Source organism: Adiantum capillus-veneris, chromosome 28, assembly GCF_014529385.1.
Source record: "Adiantum capillus-veneris isolate H3 chromosome 28, ASM1452938v2, whole genome shotgun sequence".
NCBI classification, from domain to species: Eukaryota; Viridiplantae; Streptophyta; class Polypodiopsida; order Polypodiales; family Pteridaceae; genus Adiantum; species Adiantum capillus-veneris.
The window spans coordinates 68,048,300-68,072,374 of record NC_140958.1 but is presented as its reverse complement, the minus strand read 5'-3'; the positions used below and the strand labels follow the sequence as shown (position 1 = coordinate 68,072,374).

At 44.9% G+C, this 24,075-nt stretch overlaps 1 protein-coding gene across 1 annotated transcript; it reads left to right on the top strand.

Moving 5' to 3' along the window:
• Positions 1-9,030: 9,030 nt before the first annotated feature.
• Positions 9,031-23,639, top strand: LOC147420616 (uncharacterized). The gene is made up of 3 exons (XM_086503874.1): positions 9,031-9,519; positions 22,260-22,408; positions 23,272-23,639. The coding sequence occupies exons 1-3, from the start codon at positions 9,292-9,294 to the stop codon at positions 23,414-23,416; spliced, it is 522 nt and encodes a 173-aa protein (XP_086360000.1). The 5' UTR covers positions 9,031-9,291; the 3' UTR covers positions 23,417-23,639.
• Positions 23,640-24,075: the final 436 nt, after the last annotated feature.

Here is a 24,075-nt window from a genome sequence, read left to right as displayed (position 1 = left end):
GTATAGGGATTAGGTGGGCCCCAGGTTCAATGCAGAGGGGTGGCCTGTGTCAAGAGCTGCAGCGATGCCTTGTGGGAGGAAAGATTGACCTTCTTATGATACAGGAGCATCATCTATGTGAGAGCCGCATTAGACGTTGTGGTCATCTTTTGCGTGGACGATATGATACTTTTTGGTCAGCTGCTTTTGGACCTGGAGGCATCCAGGGTGGGGTATGTATAACCATTGCGGATTCTTTGCAGTAGTTCATTGTGGTCAGAGGGATTATTGTGCCAGGCAGGGTCCAGTGGATCACTATGTAGGTTCAGGGTTGTCTTGTGGGCTTCCTGAACATCTATGCACCCAATGTGGCGAGTGCACGAGCAGAGTTTTGGTCACAGATTGTTGAGTCTCTGCTGAAAGTAGAGCGGTGGTGGATAGGGGGTGACTTCAACATGTTGGAGGACCCCTCTCACAGGATTGGTGGTAGCCAAGCTACTGTGCATGGAGTTGAGCTGGCAGATTGGGAGAGGTTTCGTATGACTCTGAGGGTTTCAGATGTGTGGCATCATTCTAGCTTTGTGATGCCCCCAGACAGCCTGACCTTATCTCGTTCGGACCGCAGAGTGGGAGGAGTGAATCTATCGCGGATGGATTGCTTCTACACTAGTGACCACTTCTGTGACTTGGGTGGGACAGTTGGCATTCTGGCAGGGACTGCCTTCTCAGACCATGCACCAGTGATCCTCACAGTGACAAATAGGCAGAGGAGGGGGAGCACGATGCTTCACATCCCTGAGAGGGTCTTGTTGGACTCTACACTCAGAGAGCGAGTGGAGACTCTTTGGACAGAGAGCTTAGACATGCAGGATTCTCCTATTGACAGAGTGGCCTCAAGACTAGCTCAGCTTAGTCGATTATTTCTTTAGGAGTCCTTGGCTCGCCTGGCTGCAGCAAGAGAGGAGGATCAGCATCTCCAATGGGGTGTTGCTTCCCTCAAAGGATGCAGGAGCAGCATCCAAACAATCCTTGGTTGGAGGAGCAGTTACAGCAGGCTCGCCAGGAGCTTGTTAGCACAGAGGAGTGGCGCCATGAGTTTGTTTTCCATCGACAAGCATCTCAGTGGACACGGGTGGGTGATAGAGTGACTAGTGCTTTCTTTGAGGCAATGGGACCTCGGCATTCGCATGCCAAGGTCGGTCAGTTGAGGAGGCCCAATGGGTTAGTTGCTTCTAAGCCATAGGACATGCGTGTAGTTGCTACTGACTTTTTCATGAGTTACTGTCTGTAGAGCCTCAATCAAAGCGTCAGGATGCATGCAAAGATCAGGTGTGATTGAGGAGATGCATCAGAGGCTTGATCTGCCACTTCAGCTTGAGGAGCTGCACACGGCTCTTAGTGCACTCCCCCGTGGTAGTTGTCTAGGTGAGGATGGCTTGACTCTACTGGGACTTGCTTTGGCCAGATCTTTGTAGTGCTTTTCAGTACATCCTGCACTCATGTGTGATGCCTGATAGCATGAGTGAGGGCCTCATCTACCTCATTTCTAAGGAGGGTGGCTCCTTGGATGAGATTTGACAGTGGCACCCCATCACCATCCTCAACTCAGCCTACAAAATTCTTGCCACTTCTAGAGAGCCTTATACATGGGACTCAGACAGGTTTTGTCAAGGAGTGTAGTATCCTTGACAACATCTTTACTTTTTGGAAGGCTTCTGCCCTCGCACGGCTTCGTGGTGAGGATCTGGTGATTCTTCTTCTCGATATTGAGAAGGCCTATGACAGATTTGTCTGGGACTTTCACTCTACGCAGGATGGGCTTCTCAGATGCTTGGATCAAAAGGGTGTCATCTTTGTATAGACGGGCACACAGTCATGTACTTTTGTCAGGAGGTAGAGGTGATTGTTTCATGCTCACACGTTTGGTCAGACAAGGCTACCCTCTTGCCCCCTTCTTCTTTCGGTTCTATGCTGAGGCGATGAGCAGATTTTTGGTGTCGCAGCAGGTTGGTCTACGGGGCTTAGCACTTCCTATTCAGGGAGATGAGCTACTAGACGCTGAGTTTGGAGACGACTCAGCCTTGTACTTGCATGGCCAGGAGGCCAATCTTCACAGGTGTGAGCAGGCTCTAGAGACCTTCAGTTGTGCATCTGGCGCACTGATCAACTGGAGAAAGACAGTGGCTTTCTCGGTTGGTAGTGCTCATGTGCCCGATCGGATGTCAGGTGAGGGTTTCAGGTGGATCCCCCCAGGGACTGCAGTTCGGTACTTGGGCTGTCAGGTTGGTTTGGACTTATCTCCCGAGCAGCACATTGCTCTCCGCCTCCTGTCTATCATGAGGAAGTTGTTACATTGGAGCTCTGCACAACTTTCTCTGGCAGGCAAAGTTGTAGTGGCCAACCAGGTGTTGTCGGCTACTATGTGGTACATCACTTCTTGCTAGATCTTCTCGAGTTCTTGTATCAGCCAGGTAGAGAGGCTGATCATCAGGAACTTCCTTTGGTTAGGGCGTGACACTCAGATAGCCCGGGCCAAAGTGGCTTGGCAGGTCATCACTCTTCCTTGTTCTCAGGGAGGGCTTGGGATCATAGACCCATCACAGTAGAGCAGAGACCTTCTTGGGAAGTTCATCGTCAGAGGACTTCTTCCAGGTGAGGAGCCCTCGAAGGAGTTCTTGCTACAGCGGCTTCGTGCTAGGGTGCCTCAGGCCGGAGGCCCCTGGAAACCTTCGATCAGATGGATTTTCATAGAGATGCACAGAGTTGGCTTGAGCAGGAGACTAGAGGACCAATTTGCTATGAGTTTTCTCCGATCTTGGGAGCATCTGCGACGAGGCTTGGAGTAGCGTCAGCCTACTTGCATGCAGGAGCGCCTGAGACAGGCCCTTGTTTGGAACCCCATGGTTAGCACTCAGAGAGGCCACTTGGTTGGAGTCGGCCTCATGTTTCCTGGGGTCCCATGGCAGCAGGTCCAGCACGCTCTTTAGGTGACTGGTTATAGTTTTCAAGCTTGTTAGAGGAGCTGCAGGGCTTTTAGCTACAGGGCGTGAGAGGGGTGCAGAGCATGTGCCAGGACATCTCAGAGGTAGTACCAACTGAGTGGCTCACGCCTCTCGAGCCAGCAGCGCCCAGATGGATGGGAGCCTTCACGCGACTGGAGGTTCTCATCTCAGTTCGGGCTTGATCAGAGACTGTACCCTCCCTTTTTTTGAGATACAGGGTGAGGGACCCTTACACCGAGTTGCAGTAGAGGCCCCGCAGGTGGTAGAGTCCTGTTTCCATAGGATCCGAGTGGTGGGCATCTGTGGGAGGACTTGTGTCATTGATCCTGACCCAGCAGCTCTTGAGACTAGACACTAGAGACTATGGGCTTGGGAGAGCTATCCACTGGCACGAGTACAGTGGGATCCTAGAGAGTGGCTTTGGAGGGACCCATTCTCCTCTACAAACCACCCAGGTGTCCCCTTCTTTCAGTACACTGTTCGACTGGGATGTCACATACAGGCAGCACAGAGAGAGGCTCGCCCTACTGCTGCAGCACCTCATTGGCAGGAGGAGGGTCTCACAGTTGAGTTCTTGGCGGCTTTTTGGGAGAGGTTGTGGGACTCCAGGCAGCCAAGGCGAGTCACTTTGTTCCAGTGGTGGCTGGTCGCCCATAGAGCTACATCAGTTGGGAGCTGGCTTGTACATAGTGGTCTCTCGACCGCATGTGCAGCTTGTGACCATCTTGTGGAGAGTCAATGTCATTGTCTTTGGGACTGTCCTTTGGCACAGCAGGTGTGGCTTCGTGTTCTTCGGCTGATGCCTACTCTTTCCACGGCTTGGCAGTACACTTGGGGGGCAGCTGCTTGGTCCACTCTCACGGGCTTGGCACTACATTTTGAGCTATCTTCCACCAACAGGATGATAGTGATGTAGGGGGGCGGCCTACACTCCAGCTTGCCACAGAGCTTACTCCACAGGAGTGGTGCAGTGAGAGAGAGGAGTGTTGGGAGCTCATCAGTGGCCTTACACTCTGGTTCATCTGGAGGGCCCGCTACTTTTGCATCTTTGAGGCTCGCCCTGTACCACCAACAGAGACTATTCACGATCTTTGGTGATCCATACTCTTAGAGGACAGCTCGAGAGACTCCAAGCCAGCTATGACTGCATGCGGGAGTGCCAAGAGGCTTTCCTTCGACTCTAGCATCCTGGGCCTTTTTTCACCATGGTCCAGGGTGTACTCAGTTGGCACTACTGTCCACTTGTGTGGCTTTTCCCTCCTCCCATTTCTTAATTTAGCCTCATTGTACATATGTTGTTTTTTCATTGGGAGAGTCTCCCCATCATGATTGTTGTAGCCCTCTCTTGAAGAGGTGATTGTAGCCCTATGGGCAGTTTTATTAACTAATAAAAAAATCTCTTTCTCGAAAAAAAAATGAATGCAGCTTTCAAGATGAAAGACTTGGGGCTTTTGCATCATTACTTGGGCATACAATTTGAGCAATGTGATGGAGGTATTTATTTGTGTCAAGAAAGATACATAGAGACATTACGATGTAAGTTTGGACTTGATGACTATAAACCTATTGTTACTCCAATGGAAACGGGTTTGAGATTGAGTCTTCATGATGTTGCAGATCTTGCTAATGTCACTCTCTATCATATTGCTATTGGATGTCTTATTTATGTATGCAATATGAGGTCGAATAATCAATTTTCAATCTCAAAATGTCAACAAATTTATGCATAGCCCAGGGTCTAAGCATTGGTAGGCTGTTAAAAGGATCTTTCACTAGTTGCATGGAACTTTACATCTTGGATTGCTTTATTCCAAACTGGGGCATCATTGCCCCCAGATTTGCATGCTTTTTTGGGCTCAGATTCGGCTAGTTGTTATGACACACAAGTGTCCACAAGTGGCTTTTGTTTCATGCTTCATACTTCATGCATAGCATGGTTGAGAAAGAAGCAACCCATTGTGGCGACTTCCAATTGTGAAGATGAGTACATGGAAGTCTTCATAGTTATGGTTGAGTGTATATATGGCTGAGATGCCTTATGACCGATTTGGGTGTTGGACAGGACACTACCAACGTCATCTACACTGACAGTCAGAGCGCATTGGAAATTATGAGGAACCCAATTTTTCATGCTTGCACAAAGCACATTGAGGTGCATTATCACAATGTCAAGGAGATACTCTCAAGGAGGAGAGATTAGCTTGGCTTATGTGATGACATAGGACAACCCTATAAATCTATTCACAAAGGCATTTCCTTGTGAGAAGTTTGAAGCTTTTTTCAAAGCTTTGGGCTTGCTTCCCTTTGTTGATTGATCATGTCCTTGGGGAATGACACTTCCCTATACACTATGTGCTAGCTCTCATTCGTCGCATCACTCCTAGGGGGATTTCTTACAATATACGTGGTAGTGATGTGTGTGAACAGACTTAGGACCACCGGGGCACCTTTTTTCTCACTAGGAGGTTTTTTCTATTTGATCACTAGAAAATACACTCTCTGTTGTGTGCCTTGAGCTTATTCATCTTCTCCACGTTGTATGTGCATCCCTACAACCCTAATTCCAACATCTCCATTCAAAAGCACATGAAGAGGAAGTGGATCAACTAGACAATTAGGTGCTAAACACCCATAGAAGATTCAAATGGTGAGCAAGTGGAAAGACAATGCAATCAACATACCACCTACTTCTAGCCCTCTAAATCAACTACAAAAGAGGCTCTCTCAGTTGGGGGTGCCAGAGTTCTCTCACTACCCATGGAAGAAAGGAAATAGCTTTACTAGCTAAGGGCCAAAGTCTCACCATTCAATTTGAGACAGGCTCACCACCATATACCACTCTGCTATTAGGTACACAAACCTTAATGTATGAATACGGGGAAGGGATAGAGGAAGAAACCAAAGATGAAGCCACCAACAGTAAACAAAATAAGGAAAAGGAGAGCACGGCAGTGGAGAATGATGCAAAGAAAGATGTTTCAAAGAACTGAGAGTGGTCACCATTGAAAGGCAAGTAATACCAAGTGAAGAAGACACAACATCATCTAAAGACAAAGGCAAGGCTCTAATGCTCTATGATAAGGAAAAGAAGCCTACCTTAAGGCCCAAAGAGACAAAGAAATGCAAAATCTATTGGTCAAAACAGTCAAGATGCAACAATGGGTGCAAGAGAAGCAAGTAGAGGCCTTCATAAAAAAATATTTGTATCCCAACTTTAAGTTGTGGGTCCTTCCATTTTCCTCAGAGAGAATGTGGTGAAGATAAACTAAGCTCTCAATGATAGAGTCCAAGAGTCCCTAAAGGATGTTCAACATGAAAAGCTAAAATATTTGGGGAAAAAGGTAGCTAGAAATTGAAAGATCCCAAGCAAACACAAGGGAAGACTACAAGATCGAAAGATTCAATTCCACGTGTGTTGCAATCTATGGATCTAGCAATGGCCCAACAAAAAGACAGATCATTGAGAGATTGTCTAATTAGCAGCCTAGTCCTAGAAAAACTAGAGAAAGCCAATCAAGTACCAAAAACACAATTAAAATTTATTGAAGAGGAGAGCTGGAAACTAGATCAAAACGATTGATCCCCACCTTGCCAATGCAAGAGGCTCTCTACTTCCCCTACCGTGTTAAGACCTCCAATGCAAGGTGGCTAGAGAACTTAAAAGGCTTAAACAAAGGACAAGGTATCAGAGTGCTATCATGCAAAAGACATGCAATAGATGTAGAAGCTAGAAAAATTGAGCCATCTTCGATTGGTAACATGCCCCATCATTGTAGAGGTTATTACAACATTCATGGTTCGAATAGATACAATTGGGCACCATATATGGATGTAGGAATGCACATGAAGATGAAGAAGATGAAGGAGAAACTTAAGAGCACAAAACAGTGGAAGTAGTATTATTGAGTGTGCCAATACAAAGATAAGGCTTTCCCTAGAGTGATGAGTGTATACACAAGCTGGGGCAGAAAATGTTACGACCCTGGTCATTCACCTATTCAGAGATCTTTGGACACCACATGGGAGTGAGAAACTTTGGAAAATAGTTTTAAGAACTGTTTTTTTAATAGAGTTTTAATAGAGCTATACCATAACAGATAAAAAGTGAGGAGGTTTTCTTTCAAACCTTAGGTGTTTTGGATCTGGTTAATCTTTGAAGGAAAGAGGGAATGAAATATAATTTTGAGGCGGATTTTGCCCCAAATATAATTATTTGGGGTTGGGGGGTACTAGTTGATTATGGCTTCTGTTCCAAGAGTTTTTTGAGGCTGATTTTTTGCCCTACATTTCTTTTTTGACCATATTAATTATTGTGGGGGATCACTAGTTGATTGTGGCTTTTGTTCCAAGAGTTTTTTTTGCGCAAAATGAGTTATTTTTGAAGTACAAGAATTTTTTATTTGAAAGATTGGAAATTTATTACTACTCTATGCTCATTGGAGTTATTTCTTGCCAAAGAAAATTGGAAAAAAACTATCTATTTTGATTAAACAACTGCAATATGTCCTACGAATTTTGAAAAAGGAAAACGAGAGCGAATCTAGGTAGATGCGGAAGTAGGAAGGAGGTGTAGGTGGTGACCAACGGGGGCTCGAGGGCAAGCAGCCGAAGGCCTAAGAGTGCGGCGGAGGGAAGGCGGGGGGCGCAAGAAAGGGGGAAACCTGCCGAAGGCCAAAGAGCGCAAGCTGAAGGCAGGGAAATTTTTTTTCCTGATTAAACGATGGCGCTAGAAATGGCAGTACAACAAACTTATGCTCGATTGGTTAGCAAAGCTGATTTGTGAAATGTGTCACTTGTCGGGTCGAGTTCGAAATTTGCTTCCAGTTTTTGAAGGATAGCAAACATCAAGGTTTGGCCTATGTCTCTAGTTGGAGGAATCTTTGGAACTAATGAATAAATAGCAAGTCGAACCAGTATGAACTAGTTAATTAAAAAAACTAATAATTTTTTTATGAAATTATCCACTTATTGCCATGCCCATCAAAAGGGGTGATGGCCTTTTGGTGGAAACAAAGACAGATAAGAAGCCTTTAAATTAGTAGTGGAATAGAAAAAATTGGACTTTAATTTATAAAGGAACATTTTACTGAACCTTTGAGGATATCATTGCCTTTGTGTCCCACTTTTAATGATTAGACGATGGTTTTGATAGAATTTTTTTTACTGAACTTCTATAGTATGAAGTAGCTAAGAATGTAGGCAATCTAATAGATTTTTAGTTTTGACATGGATAACAACAACTGATAGGCTCTTTGACATATGTAATGCGTATAGAAGGTCGACAAAATCTATTGTCTTGTCTATATGGATGCATGTGAGAGTCCTATCCTTGCTTAGAGATGTTTGGGTTCCAACCTTGAAGATGAAGATGAAGACTTTGTTCGTGTGTAGACCTACTTCTTGTCTCGCTACATAGGCTAATTGGAAAGAATATTTATTTTGATTAAACTTAAAAATGCTTCGAATACATACATAGTTTCCTATTGTGTGGAGCCAACTGTCTTTTGAACATGGTGTTCTGCTGTGTCTTAGTAGCCTATTTAGAACAATACACACACACACACTCACACCCCCACACACCCATTGAGAAGCCTCATGACTAATTGACACCTCCAGTGTCACATTAGACAAATAGTCCAAAATAGGCAACACCACCGGGTATCTATAATCCATTAAACTCCAAGTGAACTAACTATGACCCACTTGAAGTGAACTCAAGGTGAACCCCATGTGAGGGTTTTTTCTCAAGTAAACTCCAAATGAGCTTTCAACTGATGTGATGTCGTGTGTTTTCAAGTGAACCAAAAAGTAAACTACTTTTGAATGCCACCATTTAAAAAAAGAAGCATGAAATTGCTTATTGGCAAAGCATTCATCTTGCATTTGAGAGTGGTGATCACTTTTGTACGCACTTGAGAGTGATCAACGGCCCACATTGCCCCATGCCTACAGCGGCCCACATGGGGAGATGTGGGCCGTTGATCCTACCTAGGAGTCAGGGCGTAAGGTGGAAACGCATCCGTTAAAACTTCAATTTAGTAGTTCATAATTGGTGATGCATGCGTCGAGCACACGCCATTTGTTCTCCCGCTGCTGAAAACCTGATTACTCTCTGTGAGTCCCCTATTTGCGCAAGTTACTCTCTGTGTTTTACGTTGCAACTTGCAAGCAGAAAACCCATGTCCAGATACTGAAGGCGCGCCTCCCATGAGCAGAGGTCCTGCATAGGAGGAAGTTTGCAACTCCCTTGACACCATCAGTTTGATATCAGCTTATGTCTTCTTAATTGTGCTTACGCCGGGTGGATCAAATGGAGTCGTCGACGTTTTTGTCTTCCCCAACTGCCCTCATGGGCGGGAGCTTGTATGTGAACGCTGTGCAACCCCCTGATCTCAACAAGAATACCTCATGGTTTCAGTACCCTGGCGTGTGGACATCTTACATCCTCCTCCTCTCTTTATGCTGGCTTCTTGCCCTCTCTATTCTTGGTTGTTCTGCTGGTACTGCCTGGTCCGTTGTTAACCTCTCCCACTTCGCTGTGAGTACCATTTGTTACGGTTGTTTTAAACCCTCGAAGTCAAGTTCCACTTTAAATTTCTGCGAAGGTAGTTTTTCTTGAAAATGAAGACTTTGGACAGAAAAATACATATTCTTACATCCAAATAAATAGGGCTTAATCTCTGTTTAGTCAAAGAAATGTATGAATAACACATCCAAAGAAATGCATATGCATCCTTGATAGGGGGCATAATTAATGCCAAACTCAATTGAAGAGCAGAAGACTATTATCATAAATATGTTTTGTTGATATTGTGAGGGTTTATTTTCAAGCATTGATCTGATGACTATTCTTTAGGAGAATTCAGCTTCCGCGTAATATGTTATATAGCATTGATGTCAATTCAAGCTCCTCTTGATAGTTCTGGATTCGCTTAGATATTCAAGCCCCTCTTCGGATATACTGGATATTCCTTACAAGTAAAACCTTACGGATGCCACAGTGAAACAAGGATTTGTTCCTCGCAATTGTAGGATCTTCAAAACTTCAAAGGTTTGGGAGAATTACATGTTTAAGATGTTTTAACAACAATTGAAGCACTTATCGTCAGTCCGTCCTTGCTTTATCTTATTGGGATGCATGTAATTCTCTACTTACTACCAGCTTGTACTCGTATGGCTGGTGCACATTCCCGACTTTTTGTCAAGGGTTTCAAAAAGGCTCTACATCAATTTTCCTTTGGGAGGCTATGTTGGAGAGTTTGAACTTGCCAGTGTGGCATGTTTTCTAGTGATAATGCTATGAAATGTGAGAGTGCTTATCTTCATAGCATTTTCTAGTGATAATGCTATGAAATGTGAGAGCACGATGCTCTTAATTACTCTAAAAATAGAATTTGATTTCCATCCTTAGATTCTAGCTTGACTTTGCTTGTTGCTTGTGGACAACTCAATGGAAGGCTAACGATACAAAATAATCTATCCTTTCCTTCCAATATCTCCTTCCAATGTGATAAACGAGTTTCTCCTCGTGTCGAGCGGTAGCTCCTGTCCCGAGACGGGCACCACGTGCCAACGGAAAAGAACAGACTGAACAGACTTTTAGCACTTCAACAACAACTGAGCTGAAAGACAAAGAGAAAGAGAGAGAGAGAGAGAGAGAGAGAGAGAGAGAGAGAGAGAGAGCACACGCGACACGAAGTGGCGGAATTCCACCTCAGAGAGTACTGGCTCCAAACCTTGGCGCCGCTTTCGGTATTTCTTTATATTACTTGGACTCAGTAAAATGCCGGTACTCGTGCTGTGCACCTTCACCCAAAAGAGTGCCAAAGACTGAGCCCTCTGCACACATTTAAAGGTCCTTGGCCTATGAAAATCAATTTACATGAAAAGCTTCAAACTCAAAATCATCTGGCCCCAAAAGCACTAGCGCCCAAAAAGCTGTTAGCACGTTTTGCGGGAATCCATACAGCCTATCAGCACAAAATCCGGGAATGTGCGTATAAACTCACCCAAAAGAGTGCCAAAGACTGAGCCCTCTCCACAGATTTAAAGGTCCTTGGCCTATGAAAATCAATTTACATGAAAAACTTCAAACTCAAAATCATGTGGCCCCAAAAGCACTAGCGCCCAAAAAGCCGCCAGCACGTTTTGCGGGAATCCGTACAGCCTATCAGCGCAAAATCCGGGAATGTGCGTAAAGTCTGCCACGTCATGTCAGTGCGAAATCCGAAAATCGGTATTGTTGCCACGTCATCACAGCCAGATATGTCTGTATGGTTGCCACGTCATCAACTCGCCACGCAAGACTTTGAGTGTGTACGTGTACCGGCTTTACTTCTAGTGACTTGGGCCCCATCGAACGGGGTCTCATAAGTTGGTAAAATTTTAGGGAGTTTGCTCCACTCGCCGAGAATCTGTAAGTTGGTGAGAACTTTTGCTACTTCTAGCTCTTCTAGGGTTTAGGCCCCTCGACTGGGTTCTCAAGGTTGGCTCCGTTCTTCAGTGACTTGACACGTCAGCAGTTTGTGACAGTTCCAGTATCATTGGAGCAGATTGGGGAGTGAGGGTTGTTTTGTGGCTATGCCCACTAGAGGTGTCACGTGACACATCCAACCCTATGTGTCCATGAACAAGCTACAACATGATCAGGGTTCAGTCAGTCCAGTCAGTTTAGATTAGAAGTGATCTGGCACTTTTGTGAGTCTATTCGTAGACCGTGCATGCCCAGTCACTTAGTGTAGATGCATATCCTCTGGTTGCACACAGCATGATCATAAGCATTCCCATCAGAATCCTTCAGGGGAATTTTCCAGTGCATTTAGCCTATTTTACTTGTTTTTGACATTTTTCACTTATTATTTTTAAGTGACTTTTGTTGGAAAGTAGGTAGGGCAAATTGAGTAAGTTTGTATATAAGCAAACCTAGACTAGCACTATTTGGCAGAAGAGGCAACAGGAGCCAAGCTCAGCAGGCAACTTCTCAACAAGATCCCTTGGTGGACTTCCCTCCAAGCAAGAAGAACCATTAGACCCTTGCCCTAGCGTTTTCTCATCAAAGATCATCACCAGAAGCAAGCTCAGGCATAGCGTTTTGCATCAGCATCCTCGCCACAGAAGCCCAGCACCTAGCGTTTTTGATACCAGCAACCTAGCGTTTTGACAGACATCAGCCTAGCATTTTTTGACAGATTGCAGCCCTGGCGTTTTCATGAGGATTAGCGTTTCAGAATTGCAGCAGTAGACATCGCCATTTGCAGCAGTAGAAGACCTGCAAGTTCAACCCTCAAAGTGTAGCAGATTCAGCCCGGAAAGACCATCAGTTTTTAGCCTTAAGAAACCTCAGTTTTCAGCCCTAAACCTGCAGATTTTCAGTGACAAAGACCTACAGAAACAGCCCCCAAAATCAGCGTTTTTGGACTAGTCGCAGATTTCAGCCCATAGCGTTTTTGGACAGCAGATAAAAGATTGCAGATTTCAGCCCTTAGGTCGCTCTCGTCGTCATCGCCAACATAGCCTAGACTTGCATCAGTCACATGCATTCAGTGTGTATCAGTTTGTGCAATCATAAGTAGACCACTCTCGCTGATGAGAGGGGGGCGTTCTCTCATTAAGAATGGAAGGTTCTCCCTTCCATAAGAACGAAAGGAACCTTGAGCACAGTTCGGAGCACTCATCTTGAGCAAAGCGCAAACATTCATTCCACTGCACCTAACATTGGTATCAGAGCTTTGGCAGTCTTTGTATCACTCAAGGAAAGAACCACATAATTTTTTTTTGCTTGTTGCGGTTGCACGAACCCAAGTTTGCTTAGACGTGTTGATTCCTAATCGTGTTTTTGAAGAGTGACAGGAATCCCTGGAAAGAAGGGCTTGTCCAGCCTCCCCTTGTGTCTCTTTTCACTTATTGAGAGCGGACCGTGCACTTAGCGGCCGGCCACTCGAGGTGAGGTGGGAAAAAGAAACCTTGGTGTGAGCGCAAGGCCGCCAAGGGGTGCACCCGCGGAAAGGAGTAGAACTCGGGTGAAGAGAAGATCCTTCTCAAACACGGTTTGCAAGTGAAAGAAAACCTCAAGACCCGCAAGAACCTCAAGAACTCAAGATCCCCAAGAACCAAGACCCTCAAGAACCCAAGTTCCTTGTGAACTTAAGAACCCAAGACCACAAGAACCCAAGATTTCCGTGGATGGTCATCACTCGAAGCGGAATGGATACTTCGTTTTGAGGTGCTGAGCATGAGAGAGGCGAAGAAGAATTTTTCCCACCAGGAGGTTTTTCCGACCCTTCCCCTTCCCCATCTACGTCAAGGATTGCACTAACTCCTATGGAGGCTTTGTATCAGATGTTTATGGAAAGGAAGTTAGAACGCGAAGCAAGAAATGCAGAAAGAAAAGCAGAAATGGATCGCAGACATGCAGAAAGAATGGCAGAAATGGAACGCACACACAGAAAGAAGAGCAGAAAGAGAAGCAGAAAGAAAGGAAGCCAAAGCATTCCAAGAACAGAGCAACCGACACAACAAAGAGTTCTGGCACTCTTTTCTCAAGTTCAGGCACAGATGCAAGAGATTTGGGGAATGGAGACTCTCTCAATCTCTTCTTCTCCCAAGCATGATACACAGGATTTGCATGATTATGAGAAGCATGATGATAATTTGATTGACCATGATGAGCATGATGATTTGCATGATCAAGATGTGATTTCTCACAAGCATGATGGTTGCATGAAGATGACGTGATTGTTCACAAGGATGATGTGTTAGTTGATGCTTTTTCTAGCGAAGCTAACCTCGTTGCAGATTCGATCAATCACGAAGAACCGATCTTGGCTTTCGAGTCGAGGTCCAAAGAACCCCCACAGGACGATTCGATCATTCAGGAAGAACCGATCTTGGCTCTCGAGCCTAGGTCCAAGGAACCCTCACAGGAAGTATTATGTGTTCTCATGATTGATACGCACGCATTGTTCGAGTGTTTCATTCGTAATCGTTTCCTGTATTGTAGTCAGCGTCCTTATGTGATCCCTTTTACTAGGCATGACATATTGTACGTTGAGCACGTTTCACTCATGAATGAGAACGAATGTATGCGGATTGTTCATGAAAAGTTGACAAGTATGTATGTAAGGACGTCACATTCCATGTCTCTTCCTTGGCATGACACAGTTGTAGAAAGAGCACATGAAAGTATGAGCACCAAGCATTGGCATTTCCGTAGTGAATTGCCAAAGTTGATTGCTCTAGATCAAAAGAGAAAGATTCGATCTCATTGTTTGCGTGTGTGGTGAACGGTTTGGCACTCCGTCTCTTTGTTCATCTACATTGCATGCACAGTCTGAGGAAGACAAGATTTTTTCCATTCACTTTACATGGAATAGGTATGTTCCTGTTTTTGTGTTGGAAATGGTTTCAGGAATTTTCAGCCATGGAGATTTTTGAAGAAGAAAGAAGCATGACTCTTGACGAAGTTGAAGCATCGAAGGAGCCACAAAAGACTGTGTGTCGCTTTCGGCGCGGCCCAAAGAAGAAGGCATTGCATACCTTTATGAAGTTCAAGTACCGCACGACCCACACATCAGAGTGGGCCGGCGAAGAGTCCCTTCCAGGATTCCGGATGCTATTGACGATCTCCCTCGACGCCATACAGTTCAGTACCAGTACCTAACTTTGAAAAGGAGGGGATGTCACGTGACACATCCAACCCTATGTGTCCGTGGACAAGCTACAGCATGATCAAGGTTCAGTCAGTTGAGTCAGTCTAGATTAGAAGTGATCTGGCACTTTTGTGAGTCTATTCGTAGACCATGCATGCCTAGTCACTTAGTGTAGATGCATATCCTCTAGTTGCACACAGCATGATCATAAGCATTCCCATCAGAATCCTTTAGGGGAATTTTTCAGTGCATTTAGCCTATTTTACCTATTTTTGACAATTTTCACTTATTATTTTTAAGTGACTTTTGTTGGAAAGTAAGTAGGGCAAATTGAGTAAGTTTGTATATAAGCAAACCTAGACTAGCACTATTTGGCAGAAGAGGCAACAGGAGCCAAGATCAGCAGGCAACTTCTCAACAAGATCCCTTGGTGGACTTCCCTCCAAGCAAGAAGAACCATCAGACCCTTGCCTTAGCGTTTTCTCATCAAAGATCATCGCCAGAAGTAAGCTCAGGCCTAGCGTTTTGCATCAGCATCCTCGCCACAGAAGCCTAGCACCTAGCGTTTTTGATCCCGCGTTTTGACAGACATCAGCCTAGCGTTTTTTGACAGATTGCAGCCCTGGCGTTTTCTTGAGGATTAGCATTTCAGAATTGCAGCAGTAGACATCGCCATTTGCAGCAGTAGAAGACCTGCAAGTTCAATCCTCAAAGAGTAGCAGATTCAGCCCAGAAAGACCATCAGTTTTCAGCCCTAAACCTGCAGATTTTCAGCAACAAAGACCTACAGAAACAGCCCCCAAAATCAGCGTTTTTGGACTAGTCGCAGATTTCAGCCCATAGCGTTTTTGGACAGCAGATAAAAGATTGCAGATTTCAGCCCTTAGGTCGGTCTCGTCGTCCCCGTCGTCATCGCCGACATAGCCTAGATTTGCATCAGTCACATGCATTCAGTTTGTACCAGTTTGTGCAATTATAAGTAGACCACTCTCGTCGACGAGAGTGGGGCCTTCGGAGGGTTTTTCAATGTCTCTGGTGTCGTATTCTCTTCTCTCTCTATCTCTCAGTCTCATTCACTTGCACGCACAATGTCCATTCACTTTGTTTGTGACCATAGGGTTCTCTCATTAAGAACGGAAGGCTCTCCTTCCATAAGAACAAAAGGAACCTTGAGCACAGTTCGGAGCACTCATCTTGAGCAAAGCGCAAACATAAACAAGAGGAATGAGTTATACATCACTTTAGAGGTGTGTTATGCCATGTATAGCCCTCCCCAGTAGGCTAGCATAGGGCTTTGATTACAACTTTAGAGAGTCCAGACCCCTCGGGGATTTGAGCCCATCGGCATTGATTTCATCATTCTTATGTAGACCAAGCCTTATAGAGAAGATGGGCTGGTCACGCTTGTGATCCTCTTTGTGAATAATCAAGTTGTTACAGGGAGCCATGCAGAGCGTATACATTGGACTATGGAGATCTTGGCAAAGGAGTTTGAGACGACGTATTGTGGCGTACTTCGTTCCTTCTTGGACTCATGATTTGGTAATCAGAGGGGTTTATATTCTTCTGTCAGATCTAGTATGTCTAGGAGTTGTTGGAGGCCTTTGTTATGAACAATGCAAATCTTTATTCCGATGCATCCCACACCGAGGTGGCTGTAGCTAATGCTACCAAAGAGAATGTTTGCCCATCGCATATGCTTTTCCAATAACTTTGATTGTGTCAAGAAGTATCGCAAGGTCTAATGATCTATTTGAACAACAAAATCAACACCTAACAGGTAATGCTTCCAACTGGAAAGTGCATGAATCACAGCCAGTAGCTCTTGAGCTACAAAGGACTTCTTCCATCTAGAATTCCTGAAGAGGATGGACTTTGATTATGATGCAGAGGGACGAGAAATTGAAGCCAAGTTAGCCACCGGCGAGACCCAAAAGGTGGTACCTCTCATCGGTGCACTGCCAATACCATACAAGGATACGATGGAAAAGCCGATTTCTACATCATGAAGTTAGTCAATTGCAACTTCTCTTGGGTAGGCCTTGGCACGACAAGAATGACGTGATTCTCCATATCCGGAACCGTACCATTATGCTGATGCAAAAGGACAAGCCAGCCGTCTTCAAAGTTCGGGGTTTTTCGCAAGGAAAGTGCCTAAAAGGAGTTTGAGACGACGTATTGTGGCGTACTTCGTTCCTTCTTGGACTCATGATTTGGTAATCAGAGGGGTTTATATTCTTCTGTCAGATCTAGTATGTCTAGGAGTTGTTGGAGGCCTTTGTTATGAACAATGCAAATCTTTATTCCGATGCATCCCACACCGAGGTGGCTGTAGCTAATGCTACCAAAGAGAATGTTTGCCCATCGCATATGCTTTTCCAATAACTTTGATTGTGTCAAGAAGTATCGCAAGGTCTAATGATCTATTTGAACAACAAAATCAACACCTAACAGGTAATGCTTCCAACTGGAAAGTGCATGAATCACAACCAGTAGCTCTTGAGCTACAAAGGACTTCTTCCATCTAGAATTCCTGAAGAGGATGGACTTTGATTATGATGCAGAGGGACGAGAAATTGAAGCCAAGTTAGCCACCGGCGAGACCCAAAAGGTGGTACCTCTCATCGGTGCACTTCCAATACCATACAAGGATACGATGGAAAAGCCGATTTCTACATCATGAAGTTAGTCAATTGCAACTTCTCTTGGGTAGGCCTTGGCACGACAAGAATGACGTGATTCTCCAGATCCGGAACCGTACCATTATGCTGATGCAAAAGGACAAGCCAGCCGTCTTCCAAGTTCGGGGTTTTTCGCAAGGAAAGTGCCTAAAAGGGCCAGCACTGTCAGCCAAGAGGGGATCGCCACCAAGGGAGAGAAAAAACGCAACGGGAGGTGGGGTCCTCTGCGACAGGAAACTCCATATCCCATCGCATGCCTGGCATTTGCAAAATGTTGGTAGATCTGATCTTCTTCTTGGGAGGAGAACCTCTGCAGGTGAAGCGCCAGAACATGAAGAGCTTGAAGCTCTGATACCATGTGAGAGTGCGCGTGAGAGAGAGAGAGAGAGAGAGAGAGAGAGAGAGAGAGAGAGAGAGAGAGAGAGAGAGAGAGAGAGAGAGAGAGCACAAACGCTACTATGTGTGGAAGAGGGGGCGATCAGCCCCCCATGACTACCAGAGGAAAAGACGAGTACAATCGTATGTCTGACTATAACTGTGGGTGCCTCCCTTGCCCCCATATATAGGTGCCCAAGGGGAGGTAGGGCAATGCCAGATAAAAGCCCCCACAACCCAACAAGAAAAAATAGAAGTATGAGGGCGCTCGGACAAGGTGGGTGGCCGGACAGTGCAGTCTAAATGCATATGCAAAGGGTGGCCAGCCCGGAGGCACACTAGCCATACATGTATTCCCTATACCTATGTGTGAAGGAGCAAAGTGGTGTAAATCTAACAGTTTGAGTACATAATGGTCCTCTGCTGTGGAAAGACCATCTTCAAATAGCCTCCGAATCCACACTGACTCACATGTAGCACTACAAACAACACGTTACTCTGCCTCTGTGGAAGACAAGGCAGTTATTGTTGGCTATTTCTTGTTGCTCCATGAAACTGCTCCTGAGCCGAAAGAAAAGGTAAAACCTGTGGTCAACCGTCGTCCATCTCCCCAATCTGAATCACTCCATCCTCGTAGAATGACCTGGGAATCCGTAGCTCCAGCCGCATAGTGAATACCGAATGACTTGGTCGCCTTCAAATACCGCAAGGTCCTAAGGGCGTGTTGCATGTGTAACTTGGCGGGTTTTTGCATAAAGGAACTGAGAAGACCCACCAAGAAACTGACATCAAGTCGGGTGTTGGAAACCCAAATGAGAGAACCAACCAGTTTCTGATACTCTGAAGCATCTGCTAAAAGAGGAAGATCATACTGTGACAACTTCTGATTGGTATCCATGGGAGTAGAGATAAAGTTGCACTCGGTCATACCAAATGCTTCCAATATACCGCTCCCGAGAGAGGAAGATGCCCCCCTCTATCTACCAAACCTCCAATCCAAGAAAATGATGAAGCAAGCCAAGATCCGTCATCTCAAACTCCTCTTCCAAGGTTGCCATCATACTGCAGATGTGCTCAACATGGCTACCTGTAATCACAAGATCGTCGAGGATAATAAGTATCACTACCTCTCCCTCACAGTAAATGTACAAGTCTAGATCAACAGTAGATCTATGAAAGGTGTGTTGTAGGAAAAATGAATCAATCTTCTAGTACCACGCTCAAGGGGATTGCTTGAGGCCATAGAAGGCCTTTGAGCAATCTACAAACCATGTCTGCAAAGTCTGGATCCTCGAACCCTGGAGGTTGTTCCACATAAACCTCCTCCTCTAGATCACCATTGAGGAATGTCGAAACCACATCCATGTGAAAACCCGCGTTTTGAACTGCTCCTCCTGGTCCAAAACCACTGGAACTAGCTCATCCCAAGCGATAGTATTCAATCGGCCACTGGTAATCAAGGAAGAGTAGAAGTTGGTGTACGGGGGAGGCAATTGGGCCAAAAGCTGAATGGCCATGTCCTCCAAACTAATAAGCTTTCCCATATGAAGTATCTCCTCTTGAAGATCCTGCATCTTGTTGATGTGATTTTGCATGGAAGTGTGCTTTGGATCCAAGGTTCTCAAGTGTACCTCGAGGGCTATCCGCTTCATTGGAGAAACACGATCATAAAGAGAAGAAAGTCGATCCCACATTAACTTCGCATCTTGCATTAGCCGTATGTGGCTAATCACCGCAGGTATACTGTTGAGGATAATGAAGGACTAGATCCGAGCATTGACACGCTCCCCTAACTTCTCTCCCTTCGGGTTCTTTGGCTTTGAAAGTTGCTCGAGACAAATCCTCCAAGCTTGTAAGAGTCAAAGACCGCCATCATGGTTGCTCTCCAAATGGCATAGTTGTTTCCATTCAATTGCTCATCCGAGGGAAAGGTAGGGAGTATAGGTATCTTGATTGGTTGACAACCTACGTCGGAATAGAACTCGAACCAATCTCCTTATTCTTCATTGACGGTGTTGCCACCTCCGCCAATCCCATCCTCATGGTGTCCTTCGTCACCATGGGCTTAATATGTGTCAGAATCATCACTTTTCTCCATGGTGTTGGAGAATCTGGGCACGTGATGCGGCTAGGTTGAAGTAGAAGATAAAAAATCTGCAATTCTGTCCACTACAGCCGAGATCAGCCCCAAAAGAGTGAAAAAGGCAGGAAAAACAGCAAACCGCCTCTTTTCGTCGCGAAAAATCGATACCATGTCAAAGGTGCAGCGGAAAGAAGGTGAAACGGATGAGAGACTTGTCTGCAACCATGATCAAGACACCTCTCTATGATGGGCAGCCAATAAATCTCGTATCTATCGCGATGGATCTCCTCGCCGTCACGACACAAGCGCGTACCGCCCACCGAACGGGCACCAGATCTCACGAAGGGAGTACACCAAGGGAGTAGCACGACCGCGAAGGTGTGTAGACCGCTTGGGAGAGGAAGCGCAGGCTAGAAGAGAGATCGAAGTGCAGAAATGCGAGTGTGTGAAGATCGATGTGCCTGCAAGAAAACGCTAGAGAGGATGAGCAACAAACTGGAAACCCTAGAGAGAGAAAACGCTAGGGAGACGGTGAGAGCCCAAAATCGTTGGTAATCTGCATAACAACATGCCATAAGTACAAGGGGGGGGGGGCTGCCTATATAGGACAAACCACAGGTTACCCTACTCAGCCTAGAAAACCCCACGACTCCATAAATGGCTGAAATTAGCTAATTAATGTGTAAACTCACGAAAAGTGACCAAGGACACATATTTTGTAGCATGACTGTAGATGACTCAAGACACTGACCCCGGGAAACCCTAGGATTGGGGGCCCCGCCTCATGCCAGCCTACTGGGTGGGCAATACAGTGAAGTGCACTGCTGTGAACAGGTACGTCTACCTCAAGTACAACCGAGCATAGCCACAAACAGCCCCCACTCCTTGATCTGCTCCTGGGAGATACCGGAGGTGAACTTTAACACAAGGCACTTAGCTAAATAAGCAAAATGATAGTAGATATACGACATGTATATATATATATATGGAGAGAGAGAGAGAGAGAGAGAGAGAGAGAGAGAGAGAGAGTTGCGGTGAACAAAGTGATCACACCTTCACTCGTCAGCACCTATTTATAGCCGGGATACTTACCTCAAGGGGAAGCTTCCTAGGAAACCTCCTACGGAGAAGCTTAACCGTCCTTGATGGTGGACATCAGACTCACCTCCCGGCGGATGTCCCATACCACCAAGCCCACACCAATAGAGGTGTGTGGGTAGAGCTGCCAAGGGCCTAGACTCCCAAGTGTAGTGATCACATAAGAGAGCTCACAAATGAGCCTAGGGTCCTGTTTATAGGACTCTTAATTGCCCTAACCATAGGCCATGTTCACGCTTGGCCAGACATAGCTCAGGTGCACATCTTGATGTCTGCAGACATAACAACAGTAACCCGCAAGTCGCTTGACCAGGCAGTAATAATATTGTAACAATTCTGAATTGAACCGAAACAACAAACTTGAACTTGAAAGAGAGAGCACAATAGAGAAGAGACATGCGGTGGTGGAGTTACACTCCTAGAAGCATTGGCACCTCAAATAGGCCCCTTGCAGTATTTCTTTATTCCATAAGATTGAGTCGAAGTGAGAATTGTCGGAGAGCCACGCACGCTCTCTGTCTGAGTCATCCACCAAGTTGCAGCTTGGTTCATTTGCTCTAATGGCATCTTGGCGGCCCTTTTTTATGAGCATGACTCTAAAAGTGACTTTAAAAATTATAGTTAAAGTACCCAAGTCAAAAACTGAGGTTCAAAAGCTTTCACGTATACTCAAACAAATATACAATTTGAAAGGTTCACATCACTTGTTTGAACATTAAATGACACTTTCTGGAATTCCAACCATAACATCACACATCATGGTAATCTATGTACATATCATATAGTAGGCAATTCTTCTTCCTCGTCTCCAACTTCCTCTTCCACATGCTCGTACTCTTCCTCTGTGAGTCACGAGGTGCTGTTGCATCCATGGTGTCCCTAGAAAATAGGAACGGGCTCTCCGTAGAAGAAACGTCGATTCGTGTTGTGATAGCACTGTAACCAGCAAGTCATTGACAAGGCGGTGAAATACACACACACACACCACGAGCTGAACTGAAGTAGTTAATTACTGGACTGAAAAGAGAACTCAAAACTGGAGACAAGACATAGTGGGGCAGAGTTTCCCACTTAGATGAAGTGGCTTGCAAATGATTTCCTTAAGATTATCCTTTCCTCTCAAAGAAGAGTGATCTTATGGAGATCGTGATTAAGGGGGGAACAGTTGTGATACCAATGCTCCTAGAAGAAAAGCAATTGTATAGAAAAAAATGGGAACGGCTGGTCTCAGGTATTTCTTACTTTCAGAACCTAGTGCAATTGCTTTAAATTTGGTTGTCAAAGTTGAAATTGGGCATAGTGTGGTTTCATCTTACAACATACATATTTTTGGTTTTTTACATTGCATTGTTGACAGATAGTTGTTTCTTCCACTGTTTGATGCTATTGACAGATTACATATTGGTCCTTTCACTGGAGGAAGGGAACTCCTTTTTCAGAAGATCAGGGCATGTATAATAAGTTGACATGGTGGGAACAGATGGACAATGGCAGGCAGCTGACCCGCAACAGGAAATTCTTGATGGTTGTTCCTGTTGTTTTGTAAGCTTGCACCATCATCTCTCTTCTCTATAGTTCCTCAGCTTTTGTAATTGCTTGGTTCTGTGTGTCCTATTGTCATTTTCTTTGTTGAAACGATGTTAGGAACTGACGTTAGGTCTTTCATGCATCCGCATAAACAGTGTGATTGTCAAGATATCATCCCATGAGTATTACAAAGGTGGCATTAGTATGGCTATGTGGAAGATTCGGTAGGTAGTTTTCCACAGAAAATTGCCTTGCAATATGGAGATGCGAGCAAGCCTTTCAAAGGGTATTCTGATTCTTAGGAGAGTGCGATGATGTTTGTTTTGCAATATGGAGATTCAAAGATGAGGTTAGATGGTTTAGCTCTCTTGGCACTGCTTTGGGCTTTATTGGTAGCCATAGCAATACATTCATATGGTAATGTGTCTGTATACGTGTGTGGTCTTTCTGAGTAATCAGGAGTTATTCAGATGAGACAATTAGAGGAAGTAAACCACTTTTTTATGAGGACCATTTGCTCTACACCCACTATTGAGCACTTGCAACGTTAGTGGGGATGTTGTAGTATTTAGTCATTACTACGCATGATGGAGCCGATGGTTATATTGTCTTGTGGATAACTACTCTATACCTTTCAGTTTGGGTTATCCTGGATTCATCCAGGTATATATATCCGAGATTTACTTTTTTGAAAAATCCTGTGGAGGACTTTCGCCTCAGAAGTGGTTGCCAACCACCTTGCATGTGTTGATTTTGAAGGTGTGACTTCATAAATAAGATCTTGCTGGTTTACAGTTCTTTAGAGGTTACAAGTTCTGAGGATCTTTTGTCCTAAGGTATCCTTTCTTCTTAACTCACTTTGTTTTTGGTCTTCGAAGGTACTTGATTGCATGCCATACAACCGATTACAGCAACCCTTGGCTTGTCTTGAACACAATTGCTGTGTTCATTTTGGTGATTGCCAAGTTCCCAAACATGCACAAAGTTCGCATTTTCGGCATAAATGCTGATTGCCCAACTTGAGTCGACTGGCTAAATTAAAAAGCTGGATCCTCAAGATGGCTATTCCACATGATATCCTGCCGGTTGTGTGGCTTTTAACGGCTAGCCTTCTATTCACATAACAGAAACTGGGGTGTGAAATATATCAATATGTGGTTGAAACATGAGATAGTGCGGTATAGTGTGAATGCTGGACGGGAACTTCATAGATTATGTGCTTATACAATGGTTTCTTTTGCAGGAATTTGGATCAGATGCTCTCTCTCTCTCTCTCTCTCTCTCTCTCTCTCTCTCTCTCTCTCAAAAGTGTGGTAGATTGGTTATCCTTGTTCCCTCTTGAAGGACAAGTTTGGAGCTCAAGACTGGTCGGATGAATCTTTGAGGTCTCGTGGATTGCTTCTCTCTCTCTCTCTCTCTCTCTCTCTCTCTCCTCTTTTCTCGTGATGCTCATTGGTTACAATCATTATGATCGGACCATGTGTCATTGATGTACTTCCACAAGAATCCTTAGCACGCCGTCTATGGATGGATTGTGTTTACCTATAAGGAGTTGAGCATGTCATTCTTTACTTATTATCACATATAGAGCTTTACTTGGCGACTTAAACCTTCTAATTCTTAGATAGCAAACATGGACAAGGTGTTGATTCAATTCCACATCACCCAAGTTTCTCTTGGGT